The sequence below is a fragment of the Haemaphysalis longicornis genome, unplaced genomic scaffold (assembly GCF_048455015.1).
Source record: "Haemaphysalis longicornis isolate Haplotype H1 unplaced genomic scaffold, Haemaphysalis longicornis Haplotype H1 scaffold_10, whole genome shotgun sequence".
NCBI classification, from domain to species: Eukaryota; Metazoa; Arthropoda; class Arachnida; order Ixodida; family Ixodidae; genus Haemaphysalis; species Haemaphysalis longicornis.
The window spans coordinates 4,976,042-5,000,596 of record NW_027526204.1 but is presented as its reverse complement, the minus strand read 5'-3'; the positions used below and the strand labels follow the sequence as shown (position 1 = coordinate 5,000,596).

The window sequence follows — 24,555 nt, the reverse complement described above, 5'->3', positions numbered from 1 at the left end:
AAAGCAAAGGGGAGGTTGTGGTAGGTCATTGAAACAGATCGAGAATCTGTTTCAATGACCTACCACAACCTCCCCTTTGCTTTCCGAGGTCTTCTTGACTGCCAATCCTTATTTCTGTGTTATATATATATATATATATATATATATATGTGTGTGTGTGTATATATATATATGAAATCATTTGTTCATCAACTGTTGTCCTGCCCAACACAACACGTGTCACCATGTTTACTGTGATTGGCTCCTGCTGCTTTATAAGCCAGTTTACTTGCAATTTGTTTTTATTCTGACGAAGGCTTCCCCGAAGCCGAAACGTTAATACATTTTCGTTCGTAACCCTTTAGTCTTCTCTTTCGCTGTACATTTTTACCGGCCCCATCGTACTTCATTCATACGCTATATATATATATATATATATATATATATATATATATATATATATATATATATATATATATATATATATATATATATATTTTTTTTTCACCACTTTCTTTTCGACTCAAAAAATTCTTCGTCTCTTTCTATGACCCACCACAACCTCCCCTGTGCTTTCCGAGGTTTTCTTGACTGCCAACCCTTATTTTCTGTCTTATTTCACGGAGCCCCTCATTTCCCATTTTCTGATTCGCTATATCTATCTATCTATCTATCTATCTATATATATATATATATATATATATATATATATATATATATATATATATATATATATATATATCTAGAGAAAGATAAACTCACAAAGCGCGCAGAAATAGTAGAAGTAAAGAGTCGGATACACAGCAAGAACAATAACAAACAAGGTTTACTTACGTAGCGGCAACGGGACTTGCCTTCATCAGAGTAAAGTTACATGATTTTGCTGTCGCAAACATTTGTAACACATTTCTTATATAGGTTTGCAGAAAACTGTGAGACGGAGCGGAAAAAGTTTTGGAAATGGAGAGTATGCATACAGTCGGGAAACGCCTGTGTTACAACAACAACAAACCAAAAAAAAAGGGGGGGGGGGCGAGAGAGAGAAATGGGTCGTGTTAACAAAGCAGCGTTCAAGGTTGCACCATGACGGGTCAACGTATTCCGCGTGGGCTGCAAGTTCAGACAATGCGGGAAATTGGACAACCGCGGTTTCAAAAGAAAGGATTCAGTGGCTGGGGAGACTATATCGGCCAAACTGAAACGCCCTTCCGAATACGGTTCAATAATCACCGCTCTCATGCAAAAAGCTGCCCTTATTTGTCACTGTCAAGACACGTGAACAGTCCCGCGCATGCATTTGAACATCTTAAAGCAACGATTTTAGAATCCGCCTTCAAAACGCACCACGACCGCGAGGTTCGGGAATCTTATCTCATTTATAAGTTTGGGTCAGCCACACTATATATATATATATATATATATATATATATATATATATATATATATATATATATATATATATATATATATATATATATTGTGACAAGAAGAGTTGACGGGGCACAACAATAGTAGATGCCGAAGCGCCATTCGCCCAATCGGGTATGCCCCTAGAATCAACGTGTAGACGACGAAGGCCCGACTCGTTCGTTCATGCCCACCTCTCTGTTGTTTTTTTGGTGTTTTCTCTCTCTCTCTCTCTCTCTCTCTTATGAACTTAAACCAAATTCTTTCTTCTGCTCCATTATTTTGCCTCGCATGATTGATTGTAATGAAAACATAACTCTTCTTGGCCAATCCCCCTAAGTGGGTATGCGCTATTTTTCGGGCCACCAGCACCACCACGAGCTCGTACTGGCTCGACCTGCGCTCGGCCCGTTGCCTTACGCAACGCCTTGAATAAAACCCTACGATCAACTGTCGTCGTGACTGCTATTCCCCTTTGAAAGTGGTGGAGGTCAAGGTTCTCGGTTCCACACTGGAGCTTCGCAGCGGGACACTGCCCGACATGAACCGCCGAGAGACCAGCCAGCACCCTGCGCCGTCAGGCGCACCCGTGATCTGCTCTTGCTCGATGCGACAGCGGGACCCAACCGTGTTCCCTGGCGAGGACGACGCTGATGTCGAAGACTGGCTGTCGTCGTATGAGCGTGTGAGTGCATACAACAAATGGGATGATCCGACTAAGCTGCATAACGTGTTTTACGCCCTTGATAAGCTCGCCCGGCGGTGGTACGCGAATAATGAGTCAGACATTGCTACCTGGTCTGCCTTCCGCACCCGCTTTGTGGCAGCATCGGCCGCCCAGCAGTACGCAAGTTCCATGCCGAACAGCAGTTGCGTGTACGCGGCCAATGAGCCGGGAAACATTCACCAGCTACATCGGGAACGTGGTTGACTTGTGCAAGGACACCGACCCGTCCATAACGGAAACGGACAAGGTCAGGCACGTCCTTAAAGGAGTGGACGATGACGCGTTCCAGATGCTACTGTCCAAGGATCCCCAAACGATAGCCGACGTCGTGCGTTTGTAAGAGCTTCGACGAGCTTCGAAAGCAGCGGGCCGTAACTCGGCAAGCTTGCGCTCAGGCCGAGCCCCGGCATGTCGAGGTTGGCTGCGACTTATAGCCGGTATTCATTGAAAAGTTTAGCTGTCAATTTCTTCATTTGGCAACACTGAAATGGCCACGGACATGGCCGAAGCGCCACAAACATGGCGCGGCTTATGCCACTGCGGCGGCACGCCGAAGAACAAAAATAACACCGGCATGCGTTGTCTATTCTGTTTAAACCCGATTCTAAACAGTGGTGCCAACAGAGTTGTTATTTATCGCACTCACATTTGAGTCAAGGCGTTAATTTTCGGCGGGTTAGAGCTTGGAATGTCCAACGCATATCATGCGCTTAGCACGGACACGGACAAGTACCGCCATCTCGCGGAGCCCGACGTAACCAGTGACTGCGCATTCACATGGTTGCCTGCATGCGCGCCTCGCTGTTGAATACAGGCCATACAGACGACCCGACGCTGTTCACCCAGATAAAAGATTTTTTTTCGGGAAGAGGTGGCTCGCCAGGTGTCTCTCCTTCCGTACACCGCGGAGCCGTCGTCCTCTCTAGCTCCTGCACAGAGGTACGTGATACAAAAAGAGGTCGCTGAGGCGCTACCTGCCTCGTACCAGGCGCCGGTCGCAGCCCCCATAACGTACGCCGAAGCTGCAGGGAGGTCGCCTCTGCAGCCTGCTCCTTCGTTCCACCCTCGAGTGATTCCACCAGCCCAGCCTGGCGTGCCGCTGCCTCCGTTGCAGACCAATCTGATCCCGAATGTCCGAGCAGGCGCGTAGCCAGGATTTTTTTCAGGGGGGGGGGCTAAAGTTTTGCTCAAGCCACCTCGCCCCCCCCCCCCCCGACAGAAAAAAGCACGGTAGTTTTCAAGCGCCCTTAAAGGCTATCAAGACAAAATACATGCTTGGCTGATTACACAGACTGCATTGTCCCGATAGCAATGACACCAATCTTATCGCAAGCTTCAAAGGAATAATCGATATATTAACCCTTTCAGTCCCGACTTTTTTTCCTAGCGGAAAATTTTTTTGCTGGGTTCTACCAAATTCTGCGGCTCCCCTGAGCCCATAAACGAGAAATAGAGTTGGTAGTACAAGTGTAATTACTGATTTGATATATCGGCAATTAAAAATGTTGTTTCGAGCGAAATTTTCTTTTCCTATTTCCCTACATTCTATGACCACATGGCCCTACAAGCAAAATATGAGCTCCGCAGTGCAAATATATACAGATTTACAAGGCTGGGAATACAATTAGGATCTCTGGTTCTTTTAGCCTCGACGTCATAATTTCGTGTTTTAGCCTCGACGTCATAACTTCTTTGTAGCGTCTGGCCCCGCTAAAACGCTACAATGGTGATGTATACCGCAAACCTCATCCTTGAAGGACAATTCCCCAAAGAACTGGCAGTTTTCTTCTGTTCTCTATGCTTTAGAGTGACTCCAGCAATGTGATTCCTTTTGTTTTGTAATCCCGAAACACGCGAAGCAGTGGCGACTCCCCACCCACTTTCCGGCGATTTCTTTATGACATCACAGGATCTCGTTTGTACAATTGGCGCCCGACGACCTCGGCCACCGCCAAAAAACATGATCGCGTGATTGTTGAAGGGCCCCTAATTCCATTGATCCTATCATTTGAGTTCTAACGTGCTGCTAACACACTCATAACTACGTCTTAGAGCTGGCCTAAACCACATCACTCCTGCCGATATTACGTCAGTACAGCGCGATATTTGAAAATTTTTGATATTCGTTGCATTGCTTCGGTTGAAAAGCGTCTTCTGTGACTGGAATGGAGCTGAGTGAGTTACCAAAGGCTAGTTCTTTCAAATTGAACCAGCTTGTATTTTTTCTTCGCATTGCCCGTTTAAGATATATCTCTCATGATATTGCTGTTGATTATGATGGTATTTAGTGCCGGATGAAGTTGTAAACTGGGAAAAAAATCCGCAGACAGCGTGGTGTGAATCCGCGCCCGTGATACGGGACGTATATTGCACGCACGGGCACCTTGGGCAGGCATTGCATTAAATGACCATAGTTTCATGTGATTATTTTAAGGAAGAAGAAAACGGGGCGCAAACTAGACGTAGACGAAAGAAACGAGGTAAGACATACAGGCGCCAACTTCCAACTGTTTATTTGAAGCAAACCACGCGAAATTTATACAAGTCTTATCGCGTGGTTTGCTTCAAATAAACAGTTGTAAGTTGGCGCCTGTATATGTCTTACCTCGTTTCTTTCGTCTACGTCTAGTTTGCGCCACGTTTTCTTCTTCCTTAAAATATGTACCAACTAGCTCAGCAACAAGTTTTGTTAATTTGATGTGATTACTTGCTTTATTTCAACGTCCGTGGTATTATGAGGGTGACATCCGCAATAAAATGACGTAGGCCGTAAGAACGAGACTTTTATTTATTTAACTGCTGTTGTGCGAAATTCAGGAAAAAAATGTTTTGCTTATAAGCATTCTACGCCCGTACAGCAGCTTCCAGTGTAAGGCCAATGGAGCTCATTCTATGGAGCTCATTATATGGAGCCAATGGAGCTCATTCTATGCAGTCTACGTCGAATCTATGCACTCAACTTATGTGTAGCGCAGGTCTTATCTTAAAATAACGACAGGCTATCAATTATGCATGCAAGAAGCGTTATACCACTAGCAATAATTTCAGCAAATAACACAATAAACACACAGACATCTCGCACCACAACTGCGCTGTTAACGGCGAAAATCACACGAACATGGCAGGATATGCCCTCACTCAAAGCGGAATAATTCAGCCATTGGTATTTGTCAAGCCATGCCAGTTAAAAATTTCTGCTTCTGTCTCGAGTCTGTAACGCAGTGCATCTCGTAGCTTCTATCAGCCCTCCGGGCGGACTGGAGAAGCTGGTGCTTTGTAACAACGTCAATATGGTTAACATTTCGGTACAGCCCAAATGTCGAGTCTCCTGCAATTTGCCCCCCCCTTGGTGTTCTGAAATGGTTGCATTATTCTCTGTCAAGTTTTCAATGCTTCGTGCATAAATGTCCTTAGTCTGCCTGAAGGCGTGTACTATCCAGTAACTTTTATGAGGCGGACATTCCCTTTAGGTGAAGGTAGAGCAGGTCACTGCAAGGTAACTTTAAATTTAGCAAGAAAAAATAATAACGCAGATTTGCCTGACCATACTCTTGCGGTTAGGCATGGTCTGTGCAAGCTATTGAGTAAACTCTTGATGCGTTTGGAATTTTTTTTTGAAATCTGAAGAAAGAATTATAAGAAGGTCCTACCATTCTGGTTTCAAACATTAATAGTGAAAGGACGTACTTTTTAGCGGGCGCGGCGCTGCCATTGTTTAGCCGAGTACACACAGCGGGTTTTAAAGCTAAATGATAAAACAGCATGGGCTGGACTGCATAGGACGCATAGAAATTTTGTAGGTTTAGTTGGCGACTCGGGAAATGGAAATCATGCTGGGAAGCTTCTTGGTCCACCAGAAAACAGAGAGCACTAGGAAGTTACACAGGGAAGTTGCGCAGGACCTTCAGACTTGGGTGGATGCTCGAATCGAGTCAGCATTTTGTTGACCGCAGTGCACCAAGAAAACATGCGTAATGGCATGGCTTTGCGTACATAAATGCTACAGACTACCGTGTTTCAGCATGAAACGGACAATAATGGTACTCGCTTGCTTGACAGCGACCGTGATGCTCAAACTGAAGCATGGTTTCAGGCTTATGCGACGTAATATATTAGCAAAAAACTGCAAAGTTGTTTACAATGATAATTCCTCAGTTATTTTGGTTACTTGAGTAATGCTGACTATTGTGCAAAATTTCCTTCATGCGACATTTTAGGAGGTATAACAGTAGTGGATCCAAGCAGAAGCACATCAGTGTGCACCCCTACAGAGGACGCTCGTAACTGTTGTGGATGGGTAGTCTCTGATCTCATCTGCTTTCCCTCCGTTGTTCAGAACGAGGGACACTCTGCCCTGGCACCAGTCTCTGGGTATCCCCTTTCCAGTGAGGATCCCCGTGAAGAGGTTGGCAAGCTGTTCCCTCGAGTTGGGACCGAGGCTTTTCACGAGGCGGGCCAAGATGCCGTCCTGAGCAGACGCGGTTTGGTGGAGGGTGCGTGCTATTGCGTGATCAATGGTGCAAAGAGCAAATTCCCATCTTACTTCCCCGCTGTTTTCTTCTCGGTTAACCAGTTCTGGGTGCACTGTCGTACATAGAGGCTCCGCTGCATTCGAATGGTATACGGCTCCTCAAGGTGGTGGGTTACACATTCCTTGAGGTCTGCGACGGGCTGGCCTGTTGCATCTGTTATCTGCACCGAGGAATGGGTCTGCTTGTCCAAGGACCGGACATAGCGCGAGACACTCTGTGCAGTCGATTTGCTGCCTGCCCGGAGGGTCTGCATTTGGCGCCTGACGCTTCCGCCAGTTTAGCCAGTAGCCAGTACCATCGCCTGCATTGTCCGCTTGCACTGTGGGTGAATCCTCCACGTAATTACAGAGGACTCTGCCTCCCCGGTTGTGAGTGCTCGTCGATGTGCTTGGTTTGCCATGCGCCTCGCACGCAGAGCCTCTGCAACTTCTCTGTCCCACCTTCCGTTTCTTCTTCGTGCTTCCCGGCCATGCCCCATGTGTCGTTGCATGATCCCACTGAGCCCCGACATATACTCCTCTTATGACTCTGACTCGCGCCGCTCTCCACTCTGCTCAAACTCCCTGGCTACAAGCTCAACCGACCTGTTTGGGAGGAACTTGCTACGGCTGATTCCGGCTGAAGACCATGCGTATGCGGTTGTGGTCACTTCCCAAGCCATGTTTGCCCTCCTCGTCAATATGCAAGCATTTTAATAGCTCAGCGAGACGGGGTGGGGACACTGAGGCATAGTCAATGCATGAAGTAGTACCGCGGGCGCACCAAGTGTACTGGCCATGACAGTGTAGGCCCAGGTTGGCAATGTGGACACTTAGGCGCTTGGCAAGACTTTTGGGACGATAGCCATTTGTGTCTGTCGGTAGCACCCCGAAGTCCTGCTGTGCGTGAACGCCCCCCTCCCTCAACCCCAAGCCGTGCACGCATAAACCGGCAAGCAGTGATGGCCGCATACTGTACACCGGCGAAAATGTCGCTCGGAAAGCCTTCCAGGCTCAAGAAGAATAATGGGCGTTCCAAGCGTTCCAACCGGCCAAGGTGCTCTTCAACTCAAAGGGATCCGCAGCTTATCGGTGAAGCGGAATTTTAGGCGGGAACGGCGGCGGCTACATGTTCTGCGTCGGAGGCTTTACGCCCATTCGCGCTTCTGTGTGTTCTCCGCATTCATCTGATAACGGCGCTACCGCCGTTGTCAGCCCATTGAGCAACTTGTGAAAGAGGCATCGGTGGCGGCCAGGGAAATATAGTTGAGAAAGACGAGTCGGCGGTGGCGAGAAGGAGGCCCGGAGCGTTGCCAAGTAAAACGCCATCACCGGAATGAAAACTGGGGGGTTAGACATATACAATAAAACCAGGTAATAGCGAACTGTAATATGCGGCGTGATTAGTTCGACATATCTAATAATTCGATATAGCCAAACCCGTCTATAACGAATTTTTTGTACTAGTTTGCAATACGCGGGACCCTCCCCCCCACCCTGCCGTTCCCACATAATGAAATGAACACATAAAGTATGTTATTACCTTACACGAAACAATCCATTTTTTGCATGCAATAAAGCTACTTTCCGCCTCAACTGCCTATTTCGGAAAAAAGGGGTAATTCTTGTTTTCACTTCCGTTTTGGCGGCGCCATGCATCCCATTCTCTACACGAGACATCGTTTGCACCAGTTCAAGTCCGTGTCCTTCAATATCAAAGAAATTTCGGTGGAGCACATCGACTGGCCAAAGCGCTTCATAAAGCGTCGTACGGCTTTACGTTGTGGCATCCTCAGTCTCTTAAGTGCTTTCAGCAGTACCAGCTGCCATGACATCAGCGACGGTGTGTGCGTGCGAGGGGCTGACGGCAACACCGGCGTCAACACTCAGGAAATCCTCGTAGGACACTCCTTTCGGCACAGCATCTGGAACGTTGGCGAGCTCTTCGCGCAGTTCGCCGATGATGCCGTCTTGGTCAGGACTCGCTGACTGGATGGGCTCCGTCGTGAATCTCGTGCGTCGGAAACAGTTACGGAAGGTGTCGGGCGTCATTCCGGTCCATGCAAGGCTCAACATCTCCATCATGGCCAATCAGCATCTCAATCGCCGCTCCGAGACCATCACGTATTTCGGTGGCCATTGTAGGCGCGCCGAGTTCGATATATTCGATATATCCGATGTGAATATATCCGATGTTACAAGGAATATGCTTCGCATGCATTTTCGACGTGTATTTTCTTTTGTTCCATATATAACGTAATTCGCTCTATCCGGGTTCGTTATGATCGGGTTTGACTGTATACTGCTTCGCAGTCAAAACCCTTCCCGTGATCGGAAGCGAATCCCAGTCCCTCGCGTTATGAAGCCGACGGCTCTCCGATTGTGCCACTTCGGAATGGTCGAAGCAGTTTAGACTTTGTTCTTGAACTTTCACTCAGGTTGCATTGGAGAAAGCTTCACGTTTCAACCATTTTTCTCTCAACGAAATGGCTTTGATTTTTTAATTAAAATTTAGAAATGTGCCCTAGCTGGAAAGAAATTTGGCGCATCTCAGAGCGGCGATTAAGTAGTTTATTTGGAGCGATAGAGCTACGTTCACCCTGAAGTGGACCTGTTAAGGCTGCATTTTTCCTTGTACTGGTGGTACGTGGTGCACTTGTGGCTGATAAGAATTAATCACCATCATCAGCCTGTCTACACCCACTGCAGGGTAAAGGCCTCTCCCATAGGTCTCCAATAATTTTCCCAGTCCTGTGCTGACTGCGACCAATTTGTCCCCGAAACCTTCTTGATCTCATCTGCCCACCTGACCTTCTGCCGCCCGCTGCCACGCTTGCCTTCTCTAGGGATCCACTCTGTTACCCTTAATGACCGACGGTTACCTTGCCTTCGCATTACATTCCCTGCCCACGCCCATTTCTTAATTCCTACTGATATGTCCTTAACATGCGTTTCTTCCCTCACCCACCGCGTTCTCTTCTTGCCCCCCAATGTTACACCTATCATCTTCCGTTCCATTGCTCTGATAACAACAGTCCTTAGTTAGATTTCGTGTAATTGCGTCATGTTCCTTTGATTAACTGGAATCTCGAACCTATGCAAGTCCTGCTGCATGTGTGTTATAGCTGGCACTATTATTATGTGCGTTGCTCCTATTTAGAGGCGAGTGAATAAAGTATACGTGCTGGTCGTGATTAAGGGTGGGGGGGATCTGCTTCCTTATTCTTCTATCTTGTGGAATGTGGGCACACGCACAAGCATGGCGACCGATGCGCATGAAGGTTTGAAAGGCTTCTGCCGCAAGTAACTGCAGACACCCGTTTTATTCGTCGACTGTCTGCTCTTGGCTGCAAAAGACAAGCGATTCTCTGACACACTGACTGCGTGAGGAAACGGCCACGTGCCTAAAGCGATTCTGTCTGCACCTAATTTTGTGGTACTTTAACCTCTTGTCGCGGTTTCTTCAGAAAGAGCCAAGTGCAGGGATAGCCGTGGGCGTCGCCCCATGGAGCAACTGCTTTGCCCCCCTCGAGAGAAAATCCTGCCGACGCCCATGCTCGCAGATGCACATCAACTGGTCCGCTTGGAACACCGACGTGGGCCAATATCACTTGTTCAGCTTGAAGGGCTTTCAGAGCCACATGTTCTACAGTGTCTAAGCACCCGGCTTATGCGTGCACGGGTCGAGAGTGGAGAGGCGGGCACGCGCAGTCAAAGGTGCCATGCCCTTAACTGCGGCCGTCCAACAGCCCAGTGCTACCGGTCCGGTGTCTTCAGTGGTAGCGGGGATTGAGTTGGCGAGTGTACACAAACGGTAAGATGCTGTGGCGACCACTGCGCACAAACCTGCGCAGCCTCCGTCTCGTCACTGTTTAGCCCAGCGTGACACGGCCACTCGCTGCAACACGTTTCCGATAAGGGACAGCGACACCGCAGTTTCGCTGGAGGCTTACGTCACCACTGGGGTCGATAAAACCCAAGCCGCTAAGCTCGAGATTATGATTGTTCCTCTAACCTTTCAAGCGCAGGCCGGCATACTTGCCCCGCTGCTGCTTCCACGTTAATAAACAGTTATGTTTTACGTTGGGATGCTGCCTTCTACCGACGCGGCATGCACCCCACATCTGGTGACCCGGAAAACGAACTAACCGCACCGCCATGGCTGACGCAGAAGCCCTCACCGCTCTCCGCCAGCAAGTACAACAACTTCAACAGGAACTGCAACAAACCAAGCAACAGCAACAATCTCGCAACGCCCCCGCAAACGAGGACGTGCCTACCGGCTCCGCTGAGGACGTGCCTACCGGCTCCGCTGAAGGAAGGCTCCTACAGAAGCCTTCCCGCACGCTGCTTCCTGGCGTGTTGCTGTCAAGCTTCCGCCGTTTTGGGCGGACTCGCCCGAGGTCTGGTTCGCCCAGGTCGAGGCCCAGTTCTCCTTGGCGCGCATCACGCAAGACCGGACCCGCTACGATTACGTCGCCGCTCACTTGGACGCACGTTACGCCAACGAGGTCCGGGATATCCTTGCCAACCCACCAACGGACAATCTGTACGAACATCTGAAGACTGCACTTATCCGCCGCTTGTCACTCTCGGAAGAACAGAAGATACGACAACTGCAGTCAGCAGAGCTCGCTGAGCGCAAACCTTCGCAGCTCCTGCGCCACTTGCGTGCGCTCGCGGGCAACATGCAAGTCCAGGATTCTTTCCTGCGATCGCTTTGGCTTCAACGGCTCCCGCCGCACGCCCAGGCGATTCTGCAGGCTCAGGTCAAGCTACCTCTCGACGAACTTGCGGAGATTGCTGATCGCGTCGTCGAGGCCTCCTCGCCGCAGTTGTCGCCCACCATCCAGGCTGTCGCCGCACCGCTGAACACCACGGAGTTTACACGCCGTATCGACGACATCGATCGACGGCTCACCTCCATCCAACAACACCTGGATGAACGTCTTCCGACGCCACAGCGCCGCCATTCGCAAAGCCGCGACCGCAACACCACCTCGTCACCACAACCGGACATCAACGGTCCGTGCTACTACCACCGACGCTTCGGTGACAAAGCCCGGCAGTGTCGTTCACCCTGTTCCGTGGGATATGCGGAAAACGACAGCGGCAGCTCGTAGAGACGGCCGCAAGCTGCCAACCCGGAGGCCGTCGCATCTTCGTCACCGACCAAATCACGAAGCAGCGTTACCTGGTCGACAGCGGTTCCGACGTTTGCTGCTACCCGCGACACCACCTTCAAGGCCCTCGTCCGCCGACATCTTTCGAGCTCAACGCGGCGAACCAGTCCACAATCAAGACGTACGGCTCGCTGCGCCTGTACATCCAGCTCAAGAACCTATGCCGCGACTTTCACTGGAACTTTGTCATCGCCGACGTCGCCGAGCCAATCATCGGCTCAGACTTTCTGGCTCACTACAACCTCCTTCCGGACTGCCGCAACGTCCAGCTAATCGACGCGACAACGGGACACTCCACACCAGGCCAGCGAACGACCGCCCAACAGCCAAGCATCAAGGTGCTCAGCATTGACAATCCCTCGCCGTACCATGCCATCCTCGCCGAATTTCCCGGTTTGACGCGCCCCAGCGGACTGCCACGCAAAGTGCAGCACACCACCGTGCACTACATCCGGACCACTTCAGGTCCCCCAGTTTTCTGCCGTGCCCGTCGCCTTGCCCCGGACCGCATGCGCATAGGCAAAGCAGAGTTCGAGGCCATGCTCCGCGAAGGAACCGCCCGCCGCTCTGACAGTCCATGGGCTTCACCACTCCACTTTGTCCCGAAGAAGACCGAAGGCTGGCGGCCCTGTGGGGACTACCGCGCCCTAAACGCTCGCACCATCCCGGACAGGTACCCCGTCCGCCACATACAGGACTTCGCCCATCGCATTCATGGCTGCCACGTGTTCTCCGTGCTAGACTTGGTGAAGGCCTACACACAGATACCCGTGAATCCGGATGATGTCCCGAAAACCGCTATCATCACACCCTTTGGGTTGTTCGAGTTTCCCTTCATGAGCTTCGGCCTGCGGAACGCTGGACAAACCTTTCAGCGCTTCATCGACGATGTCGTTCGCGGCCTCGACTTCTGTTTCATTTACCTTGATGACATACTGGTATTTTCCCGCGACACCGTAGAGCACCACAGGCACCTTCGCCTGCTGTTCGATCGCCTCGATGACCACGGTCTACTCGTCAATATCCAAAAAAGCACGCTAGGCACTTCCGTCGTCCATTTCCTTGGCCGCGAAGTTTCGTCTGAGGGCATTCGGCCCTTGCCCCAACGCATCTCGGACCTGCAAAAGTACTCTCTACCCACCACCGCTAAAGACCTTCGCCGTTTCCTCGGCATGCTGAACTTCTACAGGCGTTTTTTGCCACACGCAGCCGAACACCAGGCTCACCTCCACGATGCTTTGGCTGGGCTACGAGGAAACCAACCCGTCACGTGGACACCAACGTTAGCGAAAACCTTCGAAGATTGCAAAGCCGCCCTCTGCACCGCCACGCTCCTCACCCACCCTGTGCCAGACGCTCCCTTGGGACTCTTCACGGACGCATCTAGTTTCGCCATCGGCGCCGCCCTCATGCAACGCGTGGACGACACCTGGCATCCCTTGGCTTTCTTCTCGAAGAAACTCGCAACCCCGAAAATGACCCCTTCCGTCGCCAGTTCCACTGACGAAACCACGACCACCGCCCCGACCAATGTGCCAGCCTACTACAGAGAACTTCTGGCGATATACGAAGCAGTGCAACACTTTCGCCATATTCTCGAAGCACAGAACTGCACCATCTACACCGACCACAAGCCTCTCACCTACGCCTTCTCTCAACGTCGCGACAAACTCCCGCCTGTTCAGCAGAACCAACTCTCATTCATCACACAGTTCACCACCGACATCCAACATGTCAGCGGGAAAGACAACGTGGTCGCCGACGCGCTTTCACGTGTAGCCACCATCAGCTCGGCGCAGATAACAGCGGACGTCCTCGCCGAGGCTCAGACCACGGATGCCGAACTGCAGGAACTCCTCAAGGGCACATCCTCACTACAGCTACAAGAAGTCCCCATTCCAGGGTCGGCAACCTCAATCTGTTGCGACACGTCGACAGGACGAAGCAGGCCCTACGTGCCCCTGTCCCATCGCCGTGGTGTTTTCAACCAGCTCCACAACCTCAGCCATCCCGGCATACGCGCCTCTACACGTCTCATAGCTGACCGCTATGTCTGGCCCTCTATGCAGCGCGACTGTCGCACGTGGGCGCGCTCCTGCATTCACTGCCAACGTGCCAAAATCACCAGGCACGTCACGTCCCCACTCGGAACATTCCCTCAGCCCTCTGGTCGGTTCGAGCACGTCCACCTCGACATCATAGGACCCTTTCCCCAGGCTGGACCCTACCGCTACTGTCTCACCGCCATCGACCGATACACTCGATGGCCCGAGGCATGGCCCCTCGAGGGAATCACCGCAGAAGACGTCGCCTCGGCCTTCTTCACCGGTTGGATTGCTCGTTTCGGCGCCCCCCGCCGTGTAACCACCGACCAAGGACGACAGTTCGAATCGCACCTATTCAGGCTCCTCAGGCTGACTATCGGTTTTGAACTCTTGAGGACCACCAGTTACCACCTCTGCGCCAACGGCATGATCGAGCGTTTCCACCGACAGTTCAAGGCAGCCATTATGTGCCACCCGGACTCGACTTGGCTCGAGGCCATCCCTGCCGTCTTCCTCGGTCTTCGCGCCACCTTCAAGCCGGACATCCACACTACACCAGCAGAGCTCGTCTACGGGGAACCACTCCGTCTCCCAGGTGAATTTCTCGCAGCTCTGCCATCCAGCACTATGCCGTCAGACCCCACCGACTTCGTCGCCCGGCTCCGACGCACCATCGCCACCTTACGCCCGTCACCTGCAGCCCAACACAGCAAGCCTACACCTTTTGTGTTCAAGGAGCTAGCATCGTGCACGCACGCTTTCCTCCGCGACGACACCGCCCGCCGGCCTTTCCAGCCCCCCTATAGCGGACCACACCTAGTCGTTCGTCGCGACGACAAGAACTTCACACTGCGCCTGCACGGGAACGACGTCCGCGTCTCGATTGACCGACTCAAGCCCGCATACATCGCTGCGAACGAACCGGGCAGCGCCACTCCTCCCACAGGCACCCTTCCACAGCCGCCGACGTCGCAGCCCGCTCCTTTCACGACACGCTCTGGACGTCTGGTACGCCCCCCAGATTTCTATAGACCCTGAGGGCTCTGTACTCCGCGGGGGGGTGATGTGGCGACCACTGCGCACAAACCTGCGCAGCCTCCGTCTCGTCACTGTTTTGCCCAGCGTGACACGGCCACTCGCTGCAACACGTTTCCGATAAGGGACAGCGACACCACAGTTTCGCCGAAGGCTTACGTCACCACTGGGGTCAATAAAACCCAAGCCGCTAAGCTCGAGATTATGATTGTTCCTCTAACCTTAACAAGCGCAGGCCGGCATGCTTGCCCCGCTGCTGCTTCCACGTTAATAAACAGTTATGTTTTACGTTGGGATGCTGCCTTCTACCGACGCGGCACCCCACAATGCCTACGACGCGGGAGGGAAAGAGGTAGCTCTACGTCTGCCTGCTAGGATAAAGCTCGGACCTGCTGCTAAAACTGGGCTATATATATATAGTTTGTATATAGTCCGCTGATTAAACAGCGCAAACTAAACAAAACGAGGGAGAAGTGTTGTGTTCTTGTCTCTCGTCCCGTTTAGTTTGCGTTGTCATTCCAAACTTGGCTAGGAAGTATGCTCTGTCGTAAATCACAAACAAACGCGTTTAATTTCCTGCACTCCGTGGAAGGCGTGCAGCTTCGCAGGTCATCCTTCTTCAGAGGGTGGAGAGGCACCAGCAGCGGGGACAAGCCGGCTGCCGCGGGAGGACGGCTGGCGCGTGACCCTGCGCACGGCGCCGAAGGCCGCCGCCAGCTGGGCGACCAGGAAGAGCGCCATGGGGGCGTCCACGGCCCGCTCCAGGGGAAGCGGCAGGGCGCCGGCGAACGCCGCGAAGGCCAGCAGGGGCAGCTGCAGCAGCAGGCCCAGGAGCCAGAAGCCCGCCAGCGCCGGCATCTGCAGCACGGGATGAAGCGAACTTGCTTGGCCCATTTCCGGCACACCATCTCCTGCAGAACCTCTGGAGCAAATCTCGCCGTCGCAGTTGTGCGGCCTCATGGGAACCTTACCATGGAGGCCATGGTTTCAGTAATGCCTGGACATCGATCGTCACTTCTTAGGAGAAGACCTCACATTAGTTCCACGTACAATGGGCTGTTTGCATGAATGATGGCCATGGCCATGCATTGCACTTTTACCTCAATATATTGGATCCACTAGAGTAGCGAGAAAATAGCACGGACGATGTAGGACACGAAGCGCCTCAAATGTGTCCTCGGCCTTGTCTCTATTAGCGCTCCAGGCAAATTCTGCCATCGCACCATCTCGCAATTCCTCTTGAAGCCGACGCCGATTCCCCCGGCCCTCCCTTTACCGGAGGACGACCTCAAAATCATCCCCCGACCTGGTGGCGGCCTGGCCCTGGCTGGCACCGTGCAAGAGCAAGCGGGACGGTGATCATTCACGCGAGGGCGAATTTTATCTTTGCTAGCACCCCCGACGAAACTCGAGCACACAATTACGCGAAGCTGGAGGCGCTAATCTTGAATGGCAAGCAATAGCCGGTATCCGCGCACGTACCCGCTCCATTTTTAATATCCCAGCGGACGAAACCCCAGAACAAATCCTCCACAGCATCTCCCACTTCAACCCTGGACTCGGAGTGCTCCATGCCAAGCGGCTGAATGACTCTAACATTGCCCAAATTCTGTTCGATGGAACCACCGTCCCTTCGGTATCGCGCCGCGACATACCGCTGCAAGCCTGTTCGCAAGAAATCAGAAGCGTGCACTTTACGCTGGCGGCCAGGACACCAGGCGCGGAGCCAGGATTTTTTTTCGGGGGGGCTAAGGTTGTTCTCAAGCCCCCCCCCCCCCGAATGAAAAAAGCGGGGTAGTTTACATGTTTTGTTCATTTAAAAGACTATTGTCCTGATAACAATACAGTAAAAGCTCGTTAATTCGGATCTCACGGGACCGGAAAAAATGTCCGAATTATCCGAATGCCGAATTAATGAATGAACAGGAAAAACAACATTAAAATCACGTTGCAGAAGCATACCTTTATTTGCTGAAGTATTTTGTAGTAGTAGTCTGATTTTTCGCGCAGATTCCGGCTGACATTACAATTTTTCTTAACTCTTTCAAGTGCCAACAGCACGCACGCAAACTGTCGGAACTGCTCAGGCAAACGTCCTCCAATATCAAAAGCGCCTCCGAGACTTCCGAATACCAGTTTTATTGCCAACTTCGAAGGAATAGTCGAGATATTATATGAAGCCGTGGCGAATCCCCGCCCACTTTCTCGCGGTTTCTGTATGACATTACAGGATCTCGTTCGTACGATTGGCGCCCAACGACCTAAGCCACCGCCAAGGAACATGATTGTGCGGTTGTAGTGTGGCCTATCCTATCCTATCATTTGAATTCCAACGCGTAGTTAACACACTCATAACTACGTTTTAGTGCTGGCCTATGCACATCACTCCCGCCCGTATTACGTCACTGCAGCGCTGTAGTTTTTGATACTTGTTGCATCGCTTCGGTTGAAAAACGTCTGTGACTGGAAGGGAGCGTGTGAGTTACCAAAGCTCATTCTACCAAATTGAACGAGGCTGTATTTTGTCTTCACATGGCCCCTTTAGGGTCTCTCTCGTGATATTGGTGTTGATTACGATGGTATTTGCGCTAGGCGAAGCTGTAAACTGGGAGAAAATCCGCAGACCGCGTGGTGAAAACTCTGTTCTCGTGATACAGGACGTATTGTGCACGCACGGGCACCTTGTGCAGGCGGCATTGCATTAAATAGCCATAGTTTCATGTGATTCCTTGCTTTATATCAACGTGTGGAGTATGATGAGTGTGAGATCCGCAATAAAATGACGTGGGCCGTAAGAAGGAATTTTTTATTTAGTTCTTGTCCAAAATGCAGAAGGAACTTTTTTGCCTATAAGCATTATACGCCCGTACAGCAGCTTTCAGTGCAAGGCCAATAAAGCTCATTCTGTGCAGCCTACATCGAATTCATGCCCTTAGGTTATGTGTAGCGCAGGTCTTAAGAAAAAAACGACAGGCTATGAATTATGCCTACAATAAGCGTTATATCACTAGCAAAAATTTCAGCAAATACTAACCCTGTACTATAAACACACAGACATCCCGCTCAAGAACAGCGCTGTTAACGGCGAAAATTACACGAAAATGGCAGGATTAACCCTCGCGTAAAGCGGAATAATTCAGCCATCGGTATTTGTTAAGCCATGCCAGTTAAAGTTACCGTTGATGTTTTTGGTCTCAATGCAATGCATCTCGTAGCTTCTATCAGGACTCCGGGCAGACATGAGAAGCTGGTGCTTTGTAACATCGATGAATCAGGTTGACATTTCGGCACAGCCCAAATGTGTGTTGTAATGAGCTTCCTTATTGTGTTCTGAAATAGTTGCATTATTCTCTGTCAAGTATTCAATGCTTCGTGCATAAATGCCCTATAGCCTGTCTCAAGACGTGCACTATCCAGTAACTTTTCTGGGGAGGCCATTCCCTTTAGGTGTATACGTACCACTCCTGGATAAGGTGGGGTAAGTCACTGCAATGTTGACAATTCAATTCGTATCGAGCTTTAAATTCCGCAAGAAAAAATAATAACGCAAAGACGGTGGTGTTGAGCAAAATATTGCTGTGTGCTGGCGGCGGAAGTGTGCTGGTGCTCTTGATAGGGACTGTGGTCTGTAGACTGTTTGTTACCCGCCGCGGTGGCTCAGTGGCTAAGGCGTTGCGCTGCTGAGCACGAGGTCGCGGGCTCGATTCCCGGCCGCGGCGGCCGCTTTTCTGATGGAGGCGAAAAGCAAAAACGCCCGTGTGTACGAGATTTCGGCGCACGTTAAAGATCCCCAGGTGGTCAAAATTAATCCGGAGCCCTCCGCTACGGCGCGCCTCATCGCCTGCGTTGCGTCGGCGCGTTAAACCCTACAGTCAGTCAGACTGTTTGTTTAATTACGAAATTTTGTTGACATGGCAGACCAATTGAGCACTGAAAGAACGATACGTCTACGCACACAGAACTTCGAAGGCCAGGAAGCGCTAACGAAAAATTCCACCACAACGGCACGTACGTTTCTGCGCCATGATTACGAATGTCCTTCACTTGCGCACGCTGCATGATGATTTTAAAGTTGGGTGCAGCAGTAGATGCACGCGTTGGTATGAAACGCGGTGACAAAAGTCTCGATAACGGGCACACCATGCGACAGCGGCTACTTCACATGGAGTTGTGTCCCTGTAAAAGCAAACTACTGAAACTGCAGCGTGAACTAATATATTTTTAACTTTTCATGTACCGGTACTAGTGCTGTCCCGATACACTCTGAGTATCCCTCCCCAAGATTGTGCATAATAAAACATTTAGGCGTTTATACGAGTTGAATTTACGCTTTCCTTCATTGAAAGTCACCTATCCGCTTCACCGTGGGCACTTCTTTCAACGACCAATTCAAACGCGAATATTGCATTCGAAATAAAACGAGACACACATTTTTTATCTCACAGAAACAAAGGTACTGTAACATCGTGTAAACTTAGGAAGTGGTCAATTTATCTACACCGCACAGCTTAAGGCACAAGGTACAGCAACCTCCATCGTCAAAATACATCAGCGATCATGCAAAGAAAAATCAATGGAAGAAAATCTTACAATTTGAGGCCTCTTTTGTGTGTTGGCACTTGGAACATGAGCTTCTCGAAGGCATGGGTGCTTCTGTCCTTGCAGCATATTGATCTTGTTTTGTCTCAATTAAGCCCCTGAACATACACTGCTCCGGGCAGCGGCCGCCCAGGTAAAAAGCGGCCTTGGACTAAATGGAGGAGCTTTAGTTGTGACCGAGGTTGTAGTTGGCCATCGGCTCTTTGTTGCTGTCGCGACTGCCGTCTGCCCGTGGGGGGAGTGACCGCCGTGCCCTCACGTTTAGAATAAAGCCTGGAACTGGCTCTATGAGCCGCAGCGCGCCATTTTTGTTGACCCGCTGTTCTCCAATACCCTAGGTTAGGGAAAAATACCGCCGAACAGGTGAAAATGACTGTCGCAACACCGCTTTCAGAAGGGGACACGCAGTGCGAACAACACCCTCGATGGCTCGACAGAAACGTGAAAAAGGAAGAATGAAGGGGTGACGCGCGGAAGAGGGGCATACTTTGCTGTGCGCCCTGATCTCACTCACAAAGGCCCACGCACGACATTCATTCAGATAACACCCACATTTCGCCCAATACGCAGCCCCTGCATCGCATTCTTCAATTACCTTGCAGGAGTCCTGAATGTCTGCCCACGGCCACTCGATCTCCCCCTTTTTAGGAGATGGAGCGGCCGTGGTCTGCCACCACCGCTTGCATGTTGTTCTGCTTAACATACAATGATCGTCTCTTCCCTTTAGGCCCTTCATCGTACCAGTCTTCACCCGTCAATAGCCGGCGGCCCCTCTTCTTTTCCGTCGCGAGTTAGTGCGGACCACTCCTTGCTTCCTCGTCCATACCGTGACGAGTTAATCTCCTCTGCTGAGAACGACTCAACCGGCCAATTATTCTCCGTGTGTCGACATATCACGCACAAAGGGGCACAACGCTTGTTTCTAATAGCGGCACTTGCGAAAGATATGCGCCTTTGTTCACACGCGACGTACCAGGCAAAACAGGCAACACGGCGCCGGCTCGAAAAATTTCGGAGGGGGGGCTGAAGCCCGGTCAGGAACCCCCCCCCCAAACCCCCCCTCTGGCTACGCCACTGCAGGACACCAACGCGATGTCTGCCCAACCGGACAAACTGCCTCTCGGTGCCCAACCTGCGGACTGATAAACGCCACATGAAATCATCCGTGTACTCCTAAATGCATCGTTTGTGAACGCCCTCGTGCTACTGGGACGGCAGCGTGCCCCAAGCGCTACCAATCACGCCGATCTCCTGTGTCGTACGCCAAGGCTCTCAGCGTCTGCGGGGACTCTTCGTGCCACGGACGTTCCTCGATCCGCTGCAACCTGGCAACTGTTCCCAATGGGCACTGTCAAAACAAAGGTACTCTGCCAGTGCTCCATCATCATCATTGCCCTCGCCTTTCTCATCTTCCCCTGGTACGCAAGCTGAAATTCTTAAAGAATTGCAAGCTATCAGGGCAGAAATCCTCTCCTTGAAACAAGAGAATGCCGTCTTGAAGCTCGAAAATAGCCTCCACGCTCGTGCCGATATTTCCCCCATTCAATCGGAGCAGCCAACTCCGGCCTCCCAGGATATTTCCACGCCACCCCCTGTAAAGCGCAAAGCCATGGCTACCCCCACTTTTTCCGACACACCTTCCACATCAGACGACCGTCTCGCTGGGATCGAGGCTGCATGCCAACCAGGTCTCGCGCAGTAGAAGGAGGGATATTTACAACTCCACCAAATCCTCTTGGCCAACCAGGCAGCCATGCAGGGAACCATCGAATCGCTTCGTGCCGGTATACATAATTGCATTCGCCCCTACAGCGACCGAAATTTGCCTCAAAATACCCCCCTCCCGCCTAGTGAATTTGACAATGAATAAGCCGGATGCCACGTTTTCTGTTTGGCAGTGGAATTGCAGAGGCTTTACCCGCAAGCGCTCTAACCTGCAGTTTCTTTCCACATAGCCAAAAGCTCCTCTTGCGATAGCATTACAAGAACCCGTACCGAACGTCAAGTTGCCGGGCTATCAGGTCTTACAATATAAATATAACCCATACACTGCAGTATTGGTCCAACGTAACATTCCCGGGGAACATTTACAATTTGACAGTATTAATATCCAACATGATTTGGTTGTCCTTTATCCCCCCCCCCCAAACGGAAAGCCTCCCTATTGTAAATACTCAACGTATATTGTAGCCTCCGTACATACATACATACATACATACATACATACATACATACATACATACATACATACATACATACATACATACATACATACATACATACATATATACATACATACATACATACATACATACATACATACATACATGCATACATAGAACTTTATTTTACGATAAATTTCACTGTACATTTTCACTGTACATTGCCCGCAGAAGCGCAAATCGCTTGTGGGCGGGTCACGGCAGACTCCGGATGCTCGCTCAGTGGTAACAATAGAAGAGGCAACTCTTTTGCCAAAGACAAAACAAAAGCGAAAACACCGTATACACATAACTATAACAAGATGCACATTCGCACTCATGAAAGTTCACGAAATCTCCAATTTTTGAAGTTCACACACATGTTGATAAGATTTAGAGAATATAAACGAATGAGGCAGTAAAAACTAACTACTGAATGGACAGAAGGAGCTGTTCGAAATAGATCACACTGCTTCTACCGGCTAACACACTCACTCACGTGCGCACTCACATTCAAGCAACTGTTCCACCTGGCTACTAAGGCTCATCCTCTACCCATATTAGGCGATTTAAATTCCCCACAAACGGCCTGGGATTACACACACACTACTCGCAAGGGTCGCCTCCTATGGGAGCTCACCCAGGGTCAGCGTTTCACGACAGAGTCCGGTCCCTATACCCTACAAGAATTGGCAATAGCGTGCAGAAAGATACCTCCCCGGATCTTTCCTTCTCTCGCGGAACCGCAGACGTTAAATGGCTCTGCACACTACATACGCTAGGAAGCGACCATTTCATAAAACAGCTCGATCTACGACTCCAATCTGAAATTGCCCGCCGTCCAGTTTACACTTACATAAAAGAGTTTCTCACTGATCGTACTGCTGTACTACACGTCGGGGACTTAGTATCCGACACTATTTACATGCCCTAAGTTGGTACACTTCAAGGCGCAGTCCTATCTCCCCTCCTTTTTTATCTGGCTCATTTTAATCTCCCCAAAAGCTTACCTCAAATCCCACACCTTAAACATAGCTTGTATACCCGATGACATCACTCTTTGGAGATTGAAATGTACGGTGCGTGGCGAAAGCTGGGCACCACCAAACTAGGTGTGTGAGGTCTGATGGTGTTGTGGTACGGCAGTAAGGACATCGAGGGGGCAGGTGAGGGGTATACCACTTGCGAAGTGTTTCAGGTGTGTACGCTGAATTTGCAATATATTTGTTAATAAAAATTTCGCCTGAGCGGGGAATAGGAGGTAGGCGGCTGAGGTAGCCAGCTGGAGTTAGGGCTTTTAGACGTGTGCGTCGGTCCTTCTTGTGCTGGTGAATACGCATCGCTGGGGAGGCAGAGGGGGACCGCGACGGCCTTTCCCCAGGCACCAGTGGAGGATAAGAGGGGGAACTCTCCTGAGCGGCCATATGAGCCGCCTGGTTGCCTGAAGAAAATGGTTCGTGGCCAGGTACCCAGTCGACGCGGATGTTGGTGTTGTTCCGTTTGAGGAGTTGAATTTGAAATAGAATTTCGTGGACCACAGGGTGGGTCGAATCATATGATCGCAAAGCTGTGAGGGCCTCGTACGAATCTGTGAGTATGCGTATGGAGGGCGGTAGAGGTGGGTCACAGTCAAAGGCGATAGCTGACACTGCGTTGTTAATAGCGTACAGCTCCGCATCGAGGCTGGAAAGTTCTTTGCGAAGTATGGTAGTGTACCCTGAGAGAACCGGTGCCTCAGGGCATGTCCAAGCAAGGCCCGCGCCGTACTGGTTTACGCTTGCGTCCGTGAAAATGTCCAGTTCGTTCTGAAGGCGATCCCTTTGGAGGCGTCGGATTCGCCGCTGTCGCAATAGAGTATTAGTACGCTCTATACGTCTGCTATGCGTAGCAGTATCAATTGCTGGTCGCTGCCAGGGTGCTATGGGGACTGGGTAATTGGAAGGTACTGGTGGTCTTCTGGCGTCTCACGCTGCTAAGGCGTGTCCCTGGTGTGTAAGGGGTCTTTTGAAGTACGCCTGGGCTTTGGCCTCCTGAATGATGGCTTCAATAGGAGGAAGAGGTACAGCTTGCTCCAGTTTACCAATGGGTGTATGTTTGGTAAGCCAGTGACTGTCCCGAGGGTCGCCCGATGTAGCACCTGAATGGTTTTGGTGTCGGTCTTGTTGAGGTCGTAAGCCGTTGCACCGTACGTGAGGGTGCTCACAGTGACAGCCCTGGCCATATTCAAGATGGCTTTCTGCGATGCTCCACCATATTTATTCGACAATCGACGAATGGAGTGCAGTATGGCATTCCATTTCTTCAATCTCCTCAGGCCCATCCCGATCCACAACAAACTGATGCACAACTATTATGTGAAATAGCGGTTTATTCAATCAAAAGCGGTCTGGCACGGGTTGTTTGAGCGGGTCCTCCCCCGAACGAACTGGTGTATGTGCACAAACCCTATTGCGATCACCATGAACTGGCCCATGAATTGCAGGTTCCAAGAACTGGCCCAGTTATTGACTACTGAGAACGACCAGCATTAATTTGTTTATTTTCTCTTACCCTCCCTCCCCATTCCTTTCCCCATCGTGACCAGTGGTCATCCTTTTCTATTAAAGGTTGTCTCTCTCTCTCTCTGGAGCGCCGGAGGTAGTGATGCACAAATTGAGGAGGCGCCTCAGGCAGGCACAGACTGTAGCGAAAGGGAACCAGTAAACCAGACGTCCGGCTATCAGCGATGCCTACGAACGACTGCCGCGAGAGCCGGGCTCGTGGAGCGAGCCACCGCTGCCCACCTCGTGGTGCGCTTCTTTCTCTTTATTCAACATACTCCCGCGGCCCCAAGTTGATCAGGGGTTTGCTTCAAAACAACTCCAAGCTT

The 24,555-nt window shown here is 50.8% G+C and overlaps 1 protein-coding gene across 1 annotated transcript in view; it reads right to left on the bottom strand.

The window, feature by feature from the left end:
- Nucleotides 1–15,434: 15,434 nt before the first annotated feature.
- Nucleotides 15,435–24,555, bottom strand: part of LOC144157585 (transmembrane protein 17-like) — a 75,423-nt gene continuing 66,302 nt past the window's right edge. The window contains exon 4 of the mRNA XM_077688428.1: nucleotides 15,435–15,744. Within this exon, the coding sequence (XP_077544554.1) occupies nucleotides 15,496–15,744 (249 nt within the window). The 3' untranslated portion in view covers nucleotides 15,435–15,495. The remainder of the gene's footprint in view (nucleotides 15,745–24,555) is intronic.